The sequence below is a fragment of the Bison bison genome, unplaced genomic scaffold (assembly GCF_000754665.1).
Source record: "Bison bison bison isolate TAMUID 2011002044 unplaced genomic scaffold, Bison_UMD1.0 scf7180017864324, whole genome shotgun sequence".
Classification (NCBI taxonomy): Eukaryota; Metazoa; Chordata; class Mammalia; order Artiodactyla; family Bovidae; genus Bison; species Bison bison.
Genome location: NW_011494896.1, coordinates 2,084,151 through 2,096,641, shown reverse-complemented (window position 1 = coordinate 2,096,641; position 12,491 = coordinate 2,084,151). Strand labels below are relative to the sequence as shown.

Genomic DNA, 12,491 nt, shown 5'->3' with positions numbered 1-12,491 from the left:
TCATGGCATCTGGTCCCATCACTTCATGGCAAATAGATGGGGAAACAGTGGAAACAGTGTCAAACTTTATTTTGGGGGGCTCCAAAATCACTGCAGATAGTGATTGCAGCCATGATTTAAAAGATGCTTACTCCTTGGAAGGAAAGTTATGACCAACCTAGACAGCATATTGAAAAGCAGAGACATTAGTTTGCCAACAAAGGTCCGTCTAGTCAAGGCTATGGTTTTTCCAGTAGTCATGTATGGATGTGAGAGTTGGACTGTGAAGAAAGCTGAGCACAGAAGAACTCATGCTTTTGAACTGTGGTGTTGGAGAAGACTCTTGAGAGTCCCTTGGACTGCAAGGAGATCCAACCAGTTCATTCTGAAGGAGATCAGCCCCTGGGATTTCTTTGGAAGGAATGATGGTAAAGATGAAACTCCAGTACTTTGGCCACCTCATGCAAAGAGCTGACTCATTGGAAAAGACTCTGATGCTGGGAGGGATTGGGGGCAGGAGAAGAAGGGGATGACAGAGGATGAGATGGCTGGATGGCATCACCGACTCGATGGACAAGAGTTTGAGTGAACTCCAGGAGTTGGTGATGGACAGGGAGGCCTGGTGTGCTGCAATTCATGGGGTTGCAAAGAGTAGGACACAAGTGAGTGACGGAACTGAGGGTGTCTGAAAAACTGAGGGATAGTTTTGTGGTTGTCACAAAGATTGGGAGAGCTATTTTCATTCAGAAGTTAAAGCCAGGGATGCCAAATGCCCTTCAGTACTCATAACAATCCCCCACATACAAAATTACTTGCCCTCAATGCTAAAAGCATCCACACTGAGAAAGGCCGTTAGAAGATCTCCAATGGCCTTTCCAGCTCTAAAAGTCTGTTAGTGAATTCTAGGCACTCATTTGAACTAGTATTGCTTTACTGTTCTAAATGTCAAATATAATAAGCAGACAATATCAGCCAACTAGGCATCTGTGATGATTGATTTTATGTGTCTATTTGGCCCAGCAATGGTACTAACATTAACAGTCAAACATTATTCTTAACTAAACCTGTGATGGTTTTTGGGTGAGAAAGTGAAAGCGAAGTCACTCAGCCATGTCCGACTCTTTGCAATCCCATGGACTGTAGCCCACCAGGCTCCTCCGTCCATGGAATTCTCCAGGCAAGAGTACTGGAGTGGGTTGCCATTTCCTTTGGATGAGATTAACATTTAAATCAGTGGACTGAAAAAAAAAAAACTTTTTAATTTACATTGGAGTATAGCTGATTAACAATTCTGTGATAGTTTAAGGTGAAGCGTGAAGGGAACAATTCTGTGATAGTTTAAGGTGGAGCGTGAAGGGGCTCAGCCATACATATACATGTATGCGTTCTTCCCCAAAACACCCTCCCACCCAAGCCCCAACATAACATTGAGCAGAGTTGCCTGTGCTGTACAGTAGGAACTTGTTGGTTATCCATTTTCAATATAGCGGTGTGTACATGTTGATCCCAGACTCCCTAACTATCCCTTCCCCCATCTTTTTTCCCTGGCAACCATAAGTTCATTCTCTAAGACTGTGAGTCTGTTTCTGTTTTGCAAATAAGTTAATTTGTATCATTTCTTTTTAGATTCCACAAATAAGGAATGTCATGATGTAAATCAGTGGACTTTGAGTAAAGCCGATTGTCCTCCATAATGCAGGTGGGCTTCATTCAATCAGTTGAAGGCCTGAATAGAACAAAAAAATGACTGCCCACAAGCAAGAGAGAATTCTGCCAGCAGATGGGCTTTGAACCTGAACTGCAGATTTTGAACTTTCCAGACTTCATAACTGAGCAAGTGAATTCCTTTAAACCTGCCTCCCCACCCCCACACACACTTCCCATTGCTCCCATTTCTCTGGAGAACTCTCACTAATATAGCCTCCTTGAACTTTGACAGCAGATTTAGAAAATGTGCAATGGATAAATGAAGTTAAAGGAAATTATCACGTTTACCCTAGCTATGGATAGCCATGGTCTCATTAAGTGCACATCTCAAATCTTAAACATTTCAAGTATTTGAATTTTAGAATGTCCCTGAGCATTTTACTAAGCATGTTTTCCTGTGCACTTTTAAATTCAAGTACATTGTGAGGGCTTCCCTGATAGCTCAGTTGGTAAAGAATCTGCCTGCAGTGCAGAAGACGCTGGTTGGATTCCTGGGTCAGGAAGATCTGCTGGAGAAGGGATAGACTACCCACTCCAGTATTCTTGGGCTTCCCTTGTGGCTCAGCTGGTAAAGAATCAGCCTGCAGTGTGGGAGACCTGGGTTTGATTCTTGGGTTGGGAAGATCCCCTGGAGGAGGGAAAGACCACCCACCCCAGTATTCTGGCCTGGAGAATTCCATGGAATATATAGTCCATGGTGTCACAAGGAGTCGGACACTACTGAGTGACTTTCACTTTCACACTTTGAGGAGTGTGTGTGTGTGTGTGTGTCTGTTAGTTGCTCAGTTGTGTCCGACTCTTGGTAACCCCATGGACTATAGCCCATCAGGCTCCTCTGTCCATGGATTTCTCCAGGCAAGAATACTGGAATGGGTTGCCATTTCCTTCTCCAGGGGATCTTCCGGACCCAGGGATTGAACCTGGGTCTCCTGCATTGCAGGCAGATGCTTTACTATCTGAGGTACTGTAATGCATATGTTTCTAATTATTTATACTTAATTGATCAAAATCTCTTTCCTCAGTTGTTACTCTGAGCCTTCTGAATGCTTTAGCTCTACCAAGTCTTTGTTCTAAGAATCTGAGGTCACTTTTTGCTCACTCAAAGAAATGAAATACAGTAAAAACCCAAGTTGGACTAAATTTGAAATGTATAATTTTTTAATTTAGTTCTTACTCCCCTTCTAGAGGCACATTTATTTTTACTTATCACATTTTCATTAGGAAAAAACTGCCTTGGACCTAAAACCTATTGAAGGTTTTAAAAACCTATTGACATATTTTTAAATATAGATCTTCAAAGGCAGCAAATCATTTTTGTATCAAGCTTATTTACATTAAGTATATTTCTTTTCTTGCCTTGGTTATATATACTTATGATGGACTAGTATCAAGTTGAGTGAATCCAAGTGTATTAGAGTTTGGTTTTCTTTTCCCCTTTAAGTGCCTCAGGTAGTACTGCAAAGTCCATGTAATTTAATCTATGTAATTACCTTTTCAACACAAAAAACTTCCGTGGTGTTGCCTTGCTGCTGCTGCTGCTTCAGTCGTGTCCGACTCTGTGCAACCCCATAGACGGCAGCCCACCAGGCTTCCCGGTCCCTGGGATTCTCCAGGCAAGAACACCGGAGTGGGTTGCCATTTCCTTCTCCATTCCAACAAAACTAGCCCTATCTGATCCAACAGATGAATATTCCTGAGACACCATACAACAACAATCCAATATTGACACAAGAAATAGGAAAAGTAGATACTGACAAAGAAATTAGAAATGCAACTTTGCACCTCTAAGGTGCTAACTCACATTTTTAATTTAAATATGAGATCTCAGGACTTTTACTTTAGTTTTTACTCCCCTTCTAGAGGCACATTGAGAGAAGGACATGAAGGACACATTTAGTCAGGGCACTGACTTTAACTTATAGATAGTAGTGAATTTCTTAAGGCTGATTAATAGTCTTTTAAACAATTTAAAGATTATAAATATTTTTAAGAAAACCTCCTGTTTCTCTGTCTTTGATAGCTAAACTTTAATTTCAGAATTGTTCATTTATCTCTATTATTCCAGACTCTAAAATAGTAACAGTTAATTAACCTGGCAATGATTGTCATCTGTTTTTGGAGAACTAAGCATACAATATGAACCATGCACCAGACAAAAGTTGGTCTTCAAACAGCTAGGTACTTAATCCTTAAAATGTATCAAGTTAGATACAGAAATGCTTTTTAAGAGAATGAAAGAGAATTAAGCAATTTTTAAAAATTCATGCATTTGATTGCTTTTCAAATTAAAATAAACTTTTTCCTCAATCCCAAAGTAATACATGCTTATTAACAAAAATACAGAGAAGCAGAAAGAAAGAAATAAGGATATACTCAGGTCCACTACCCACCCAGAGATAAACATGTTGACAATTCAGTGCAAAGCCATGTGGTGCAGAGATGAACTCAGATCCCACAGTAAGACCATATACTTTCAAATTTGGCTCCACCATTTACCACTATTTACATCTGTGAGCTAGTGATTTAATTTCTCTGTCTCTTCTTCTTCATCTGTAAAATAGAGGTGCAAGGATGTGGTGAAGATTATGAGACAAATCATGCAAGGTCCCAGGCATATAGCAAACCTTCAGTGAACATTAACTCTTTGTTCAAATGTCTAGATCCTTTTGTCTTAGCATTTTCATCTAAGGACAATGCTGAGTTTGATTTACATTTGAAAAGAGCACTGTCTCAGAAGATAGTCACTGAAGATAGTTATAATCAGATAATGTCTCAGAAGATCAGGTCAGTTCAGTTGCTCAGTTGTGTCCAACTCTTTGCGACCCCATGGACTGCAACATACCAGGCTTCCCTGTCCATCACCAACTCCCGGAGTTTGCTCAAACTCATGTCCATCGAGAAGGTGATGCCATCCAACCATCTCATCCTCTATCTTCCCCTTCTCCTTCCCCCTTTGATCTTTTCCAGCATCAGGGTCTTTTCCAATGAGTAGTTCTTTGCATCAGGTAGCCAAAAGTATTGGAGTTTCAGCTTCAGCATCAGACCTTCCAATAAATATTCAGGATGGATTTCCTTTAGGATGGACTGGATGGATCTCCTTGCAGTCCAAGGGACTCTCAAGAGTCTTCTCCAACACCTTCAAAAGCATCAATTCTTTGGCACTCAACTTTCTTTATAGTCCAACTCTCACATCCATACATGACTACTGGAAAAACCATAGCTTTGAGTAGATGGACAATTGTCAGTAAAGTAATGTCTCTGCTTTTTAATATGCTGTCTAGGTTTGTCATAGCTTTTCTCCCAAAAAGCAAGTGTCTTTTAGTTTCATGGCTGCAGTCACCATCTGCAGTGATTTTGGAGCCCCCCCAAAAATAAAGTCAGCCACTGTTTCCACTGTTTCCCCATCTATTTGCCATGAAATGATGCGATAGGATGCCATGATCTTAGTTTTCTGAATGTTGAGTTTTAAGCCAACTTCTTCACTCTCCTCTTTCACTTTCATCAAGAGGCTCTTTAGTTCTTTACTTTCTACCATAAGGGTGGTGCCATCTGCATATCTGAGGTTATTGATATTTCTCCCAGCAATCTTGATTCCAGCTTGTGCTTCATCCAGCCTGGCATTTCTCATGATGTACTCTGCATATAAGTTAAATAAGCAAGGTGACAATATACAGCCTCACATACACATTTCCAGCACTGTTGGAACCAGTCTATTGTTCCATGTCCAGTTCTAACTGTTGCTTCTTGACCTGCAAACAGATTTCTCAGCAGGCAGGTCAGGTGGTCTAGTATTCCCATCTCTTGAAGAATTTTCCACAGTTTATTGTGATCCACACAGTCAAAGGCTTTGGTGTAGTCAAGCAAAAGTAGATGTTTTTCTGGAACTCTCTTGCTTTTTCCATGATCCAGCAGATGTTGGCAATTTAATTTCTTGTCCCTCTGCCTTTTCTAAATCCAGTTTGAACATCTGGAAGTTCACAGTTCACATACTGTTGAAGCCTGGCTTGGAGAATTTTGAGCATTACTTTGCTAGCATGTGAGATGAGTGCAATTGTGCAGTAGTTTGAACATTATTTAGCATTGCCTTTCTTTGGGATTATAATCAAAATATATTTTCCTTCTTGCTGTTGTTTAGTCACTAAGTCGTGTCCTTCTCTTTGGCAGCCTTCCAGGCTTCTCTGTCCATGGGATTTTCCAGCAAGAAGACTGGAGTGGGTTGCCATTTCCTTCTCCAGGGAATCTTCCTGAGCCAGGGATCAAACCTGCATCTCCTACATCTCCTGCATGGACAGGTGGGTTCTTTACTGCTACACCACTAACGAAGCCCAATTTCATCCTATCTTTTTTAAACTTTTATTTTAGAAGGAGGACATTGTGGGTAAAATCTTATTATTCCTAAAATCAAGGCTGGTGATTTTAAAGCCCAAGCAAGCTCTTCTTCCAAAAAAACAAAATATATTTATCATTCAACAACTTTTCATGCAGTAACAAATGTTTCAGTCTCTCCTACACAGATTGTCTCATTTAATGCTCACACAAAACTCTTTTGACAGCATAAAACATTAGAATTAACTCTATTTTTTTAGCTAGCTCTTCCCTTAGATAAAGGACAGATTATTATCATTTCCACTGGCTCTTGAAGACCATATTTAGATTTGGGGAGAAGTAAAATCACACGTCTCTCTGCTCAACACTGAAAGTTAAAAATTCCACGTGCTTCTCCTCCTATTTTTTTTTTTTAATCTTATTTAGAGATGCCTCCACCCAGGAATTCAGGCATACTATTAACCTGAGTCACTCTATGCCCCTCTCTCTTCATCCCTCACATTCCATGAATTACCGAGTCCAGTTGATTATGTCTCTTAAATGCCTTTGGAAACAACTCTTTACCTTCCATCTTCTTTGGCACTGACTTCAGGTCTGAAGCAGTGGCCTTGGAGGTCATCTCCCTGCCTCCAGTCACACCCACTGACGTCTGCCAAAGGGAAAACTCTTCTTTGACCACCCATTATTTACAGACTAATGGCAGAAGGCTTTTCATAATCTGGCCCCTTCCCAACTAACAAGACACCCATTTATAAATGATATGCCCAAGTATTAACGTTATGCTGTAAAATATACCTCTCCGGTGACAAAAACACGAATGTCTACTCTTTAGAGCACTGTCTTCTGGTTATCAAGGAAACCAGAAAGTCGAACTAATGATTATAAGGTAGTATTTGGTAAGCAAAGTCACTGCATAATCACGACAGAGATTTTATTCAGGCTATCACTGATCCCAATAAACTTTCCTTTATTCACAATGGAGTGTGCTTTTCCTGTGATTGGAATACAGTATTTGCATCCACTGAGTTTTCTTTGCCTCTCAGACTCTGTTAGAAAAGACTGATAAAAATGTATTTCCCAAGATAATTGCCACCTCTTTATGAAGACTTCTCATATGTCCACTCAATTAGTGTTATATATCCCCCTACCCATCCTATTCTAGTTCTGTATTCAGTGTTGGGAATTTCTACTGTAGGACTCATTTGTATTTTTATCACTATAATAATTCATGAAGGCTATTTTCTTCTAGAAAGCTGAATGTTAGTGATAAAAAGGACTAGCACATGGGTCAGCCAAATGTGGGTTTGAATTCTGATTCTCCCGCTCGCTTTTTGAGTGGCCTTTCTCTAGTGCCTTAACCTCTCCAGCTACTCTTCCCTCATCCATAAGAAGCAGATAATACGGTACTGGCTTCACAGAGTTATTGAGAATTAAAGGGCAAGCTGCATGGAAAACACTTTCCACAGTACTGGACGCACTCAATAAAGAAAACACTCGGTAAAGTCAATCTAAGGGATCGTCCTTTTATTCAGCCATGGCAGTGAGGAGCCCTGTGTGTCGGATGGGAATGATTAGACAGTCTTGCTTTACTCTTAGTGGTTTATCGATTTTGGAAAGCAAGAGCACTTCCTCTTTTAAAATATCTTGTCCATTATTGAGTGAAAAGACTTTCTCAGATAGCTGGAAATATGCATTTGGTTTACCTGTCTTCTTACCAGACTGTCAGTTACTCTAGGAGAAGCATAATATTTAGTTAATTTTGAATCCCCAGCACCTAGAAAGTGCCTGGCACATGAAGTGAAGTGAAGTGAAGTTGCTCTCAGTCGTGTCCGAGTCTTTGCGACCCCATGGACTGTAGCCCGCCAGTCTCCTCTGTCCATGAGATTCTCCAGGCAAGAATACTGGAGTGGGTTGCCATTTCCTTCTCCAGGGGATCTTCCTGACCCAGGGATCAAAGCCAGGTCTCCTGCATTGTAGGCAGACACTTTACCATAAAAATATGTTTACTAAGTGAATAGCTAAATTTCTAGAAACTGTTCATAAGACATTTCTGAATTTATCATCTAGACCAGTGGTTCTGAAAGTGTGGTTTTTGAATCAGCAGCTCAGGCATATCCTTCAGTTTATTGGAAATGTACACGAAAGGGCCCTTTCCCAACGTAGTGCATCAGAGGTTCTGGGGTGGAGTCTGTTAAGCTGTGACTTAACAAGATATTCAGCTGACTTAAAAGCCTCTTATAGTTTGGGAACCACTGATCCAGATAACTGGGCTTCCCTGGTGGCTCAGTGGTAAAGAATCCATCTGCCAAGGCAGGAGATGTGGGTCTGATCCCTGGGTCAGGTAGATCCTCTGAAGAAGGAAATGGCAACCCACTCCAGTATTATTGCCCAGAGAATCCTGGACAGAGGAATCTGGAGGGCTACAGTCCATGGGGTCACAAAGAATCGGACACGACTTAGCAACTAAACAACAACGATCCAGGTAATTAACACCATTTTATAAATCTCAAAAACATTAAGCCGAGCAAAAGAAGTCAGAGACAGGACTTCGCTGGTGGTTCAGTGGTTAAGAATCCACATGCCAGTGCAGGGGACAAGGGTTCAATCCCTGGTCTGGGAAGATTCCACAGTCTTGGAGCAACTAAGCCTGTGTGCCACAACTACCAACTCTGCTGTGCTCTAGAGCCCAGGAGCCGAGACTCCTGAAGCCCTTGTGCCCTGGAGCCCGTGCTCTGCAACAGGAGAAGCCGCTGCAGTGAGCAGTCCATACGCTGTAACTACAGAGTAGCCCCACTCGCTGCAACTAGAGAAAAGTCTGCACAGCAAAAAAGACCCAGTACAGTCAAATATAAATAAATTAAAAAAATAAAAAGCAGTCAGAGACAAAAGAATTGCTCCTTTTACATGAAGTTCTAGAACAGGCAAAACTAATAGAAGGTGCACAAATCCATAATAGTGTTTTCCCTGGAGGGTGGGGTGGGGGTTCGAACAGAAAGAGGCAGGAGGAAAGCAGACTGCGTGGGTATATGCTTATGTTAAAACCCATCAATCTGTGTACTGAAGATCTGTGAATTTTGCTGCACTTAAATGCAATACCAACAAAAAATTAAGATGAAATAAATTAATGCCCTTTGAGTTCTTTCTGTGTGAGTCTTATCAGCAGGAGATCTATTTTCACATTGCAGTCTTCAGGTGGTCTACAAGGCTCCACATGATCTGACCCCTACCTGCTTTCTCTAACCTTATCTGTCAGCACTCTTCCTGTCACTGTTTCAGTCCTTCTCCGGCAGCGACCTTTCAGTTTCCCGATGGTATACATTCCTATCCTGCCCCAGGGCCTTTGCACATGTTGCTACCACTCCCTGGAATGTTTCTTGCTCTTTCTTTTCACCTGGTTAACTCCCATTCTCCTTTGGTTTTTATTCCCTGTTTTGCAGGGAAACCGTACCAAATCCTACTTAACTGTGTGTCCACAGAACCTTCTGTAGGGCTGCTGTGTACACTCGTGCAGGTTATTCATCTAAAGAACGGTTCCCAGCTGAGGTAATGGTGGCTGAAATCTGCTTTAGTCCACTTACAATGCCTTGCACAAAGATCAAGGCTGTGTCACCTGGCTGAAGGGCTGCCTTTTTCTAATTCATCGAAGGCACAGTCTGCTTGTCAAGCTGGGTTGTTTCTGCCTATGGAGGTGCCTCTTGAAAAATAGCACAAAGACACTATATGGATTAACAGCAGTCCCGGTTTTGCACTTTCTCTTCATAGTACTTCACAGTTGTAGTTTTACCATTATCTGCGTGAATCTTTGGTTACTGTTTATTTCCCCCACGACACAGTAAGCTCTACGTCACTAGGAAACTGTCTAGTTTTATTATCAAGTATTTCTAGCACCTAGAACAGTGCCTGGCACACAGCGGTGGTGGTGGTGGTTTAGTCGTTCAGTCGTGTCTGACTCTGGCGATCACATGGACTGTAGCCTGCCAGGCTCCTGTGACCATGGGATTCTCCAGGCAAGCATACTGGAGTGGGTTGCCATTTCCTTCTCCAGGGGATCTTCCCGACCCAGGAATCGAACCTGGGTCTCCTGCGTAGCAGATTCTTTATGGACTGAGCTATGAGGGAGCACTCAGCAAATATTTCTGAAACGCATGAGACATTTCTCACTGCAGGAAGACCAGGTTGCTGCTGCTGCTGCTAAGTTGCTTCAGTCGTGTCCGACTCTGTGTGACCCCAGAGACGGCAGCCCACCAGGCTTCCCCGTCCCTGGGATTCTCCAGGCAAGAACACTGGAGTGGGTTGCCATTTCCTTCTCCAATGCATGAAAGTGAAAAGTGAAAGTGAAGTCACTCAGTTGTGTCTGACTCTTTAGCGACCCCATAGACTGCAGCCTACCCATAGACTGCAGCCTACCAGGCTCCTCCGTCCATGAGATTTTCCAGGCAAGAGTACTGGAGTGGGGTGCCATTGCCTTCTCCGGGAAAACTAGGTAGATCCTCTTATTTTCCCTCTTTCCCTCCCCCACTCTCCCCCACAATTACCACACTGCTTTGCACATAAATGACATTCAGTAAATTCCTTCTGATTGACTTTAAAATGTTCAAAGAAGCCATATGATGTTCTTTTCAGAGAAAAGTGGATCTGCAAGCATCTGATTTCACACTGCCTGAGCGATGATGAACAGCTGCTATTTATGAAGCAGAAGAGACAAAAAATGTTGAATGAATGAGAAATAGACTTCAATTGAAATGGTAAGGATTTAATTTAGCTTTTGAAATTCATTTCCTGATATGAAGCTTACAAAATACTAAAAGGCAACACAAAGGAGACTGTGAAAAAATTTCATTCTTTATAAATAGATTATCTTTGAACGTTTCCCAAAATAGATCAAGTACTTATTTGAAGGTTAACGGGTATTTCTGACCTGAGTTCTCAACAGTCTGATATGAGACAGATTTTTTTTTTTAAATAAAGTTTTTCATAGGGGATAATTTTACAGGAAAGTTGGAAAGTTTTTCTCATTAACATCTTACATTACCATGGTACACTTACCAAAATTAAGAAATTGGAACATGTAATTGTTAAAAAAAACTTCAAACTTTATTTGAATTTCCTGCTTCTCCAGTTATCTCCTCTTTCTGACCCAAGTGAGACAGCCTTCTGATATTCTTCAGTGGTGTGTAAAAGACTGTGTGTTCTAGACATCAAGCTCTGTAAGTAGAAATACACATGTCTAGAGTTGCCTCAGGTCCTTCATCTTGAGGCAGAAGTACTTTCTGATCAACCAGACTTGATTAGGATCCTTAGCTCTATCACTTGGAAGAGCTGTGTGCTTGTGGGCAACTTGTTTAATTACACTGAACCATGCTTTCCACAGGGTTTCTCTGGTGGTTCAGAGGGAAAGAATCTGCCTGCAATTTAGGAGACCCAGGTTTGATCCCTAAGTTGGGAAGATCCCCTGGAGAATAATCTCCATTATTCTTGCCTGGAGAATTTAATGGACAGAGTAAACTGGCGAGCTACAGTCCATGGGGTTGCAAAGAATCAGACATGAATGAGCAACTAACACACACGTGTTCTACACATCTGTTTTGTTTTTGGCCACCGCATGGCTTCCTGGATCTTTTTCCCCGACCAGGGACTGAATCCAGGGCCCTCAGCAGATTGGAGTCCTAACCACCAGATCACCAGGGAATTACCTCCACATTTGTAAAATGTAGGTAGTAAGACCTCTCCAACTGTGATGGTTTTTGAAATCTTTCACAGTAAGAGAATTCAGTATTGAAAAACTTGATTTTTAATAGGTAGTCTTTCGTATTTATTAAACTAGTATCATAAGAATAGCACTCTAAATAGCATACCTGTGATATTTTACATGTTGAATTAAAAGAGGGTTCAGAGGAGCCTGACTAAAGACTCTTTAACTAAACATTAGTCAGGCTCTTCTGAGCCCTGTCCTCAACTTGACTTTATCCTAGGACTTGCCTAATTCAGTTTTCACAAGAATTCTGCTAAGTTGGTTTGGAAAGAATTTTCCAGGTTTGATATCTTATAACCCTGGCGTAAAGCTCAACATTCAGAAAACTAAGATCATGGCATCTGGTCCCATCACTTCATGGCAAATAGATGGGGAAACAGTGGAAACAGTGTCAGACTTTATTTTTGGGGGCTCCAAAATCACTGCAGATGGTGACTGCAGCCATGAAATTAAAAGACGCTACTCCTTGGAAGGAAAGTTATGACCAACTTAGATAGCATATTCAAAAGCAGAGACATTACTTTGCCAGCAAAGGTCCGTCTAGTCAAGGCTATGGTTTTTCCAGTGGTCACGAATGGATGTGAGAGTTGTACTGTGAAGAAAGCTGAGCGCCGAAGAATAGATGCTTTTGAACTGTGGTGTTGGAGAAGATTCTTGAGAGTCCCTTGGACTGCAAGGAGATCCAACCAGTCCATCCTAAAGGAGATCAGTCCTCGGTGTTCTTTGG

General features: G+C 41.6%; 1 protein-coding gene across 1 annotated transcript in view; it reads left to right on the top strand.

Annotated features, from left to right (window-relative positions):
- The window catches only part of EED (embryonic ectoderm development), a 78,265-nt gene that overhangs the window by 30,689 nt on the left and 35,085 nt on the right, over nucleotides 1-12,491 (top strand). Inside the window, exon 2 of the mRNA XM_010853252.1 lies at nucleotides 9,450-9,555. Coding sequence (XP_010851554.1) covers nucleotides 9,450-9,555 — 106 coding nt within the window. The remainder of the gene's footprint in view (nucleotides 1-9,449; nucleotides 9,556-12,491) is intronic.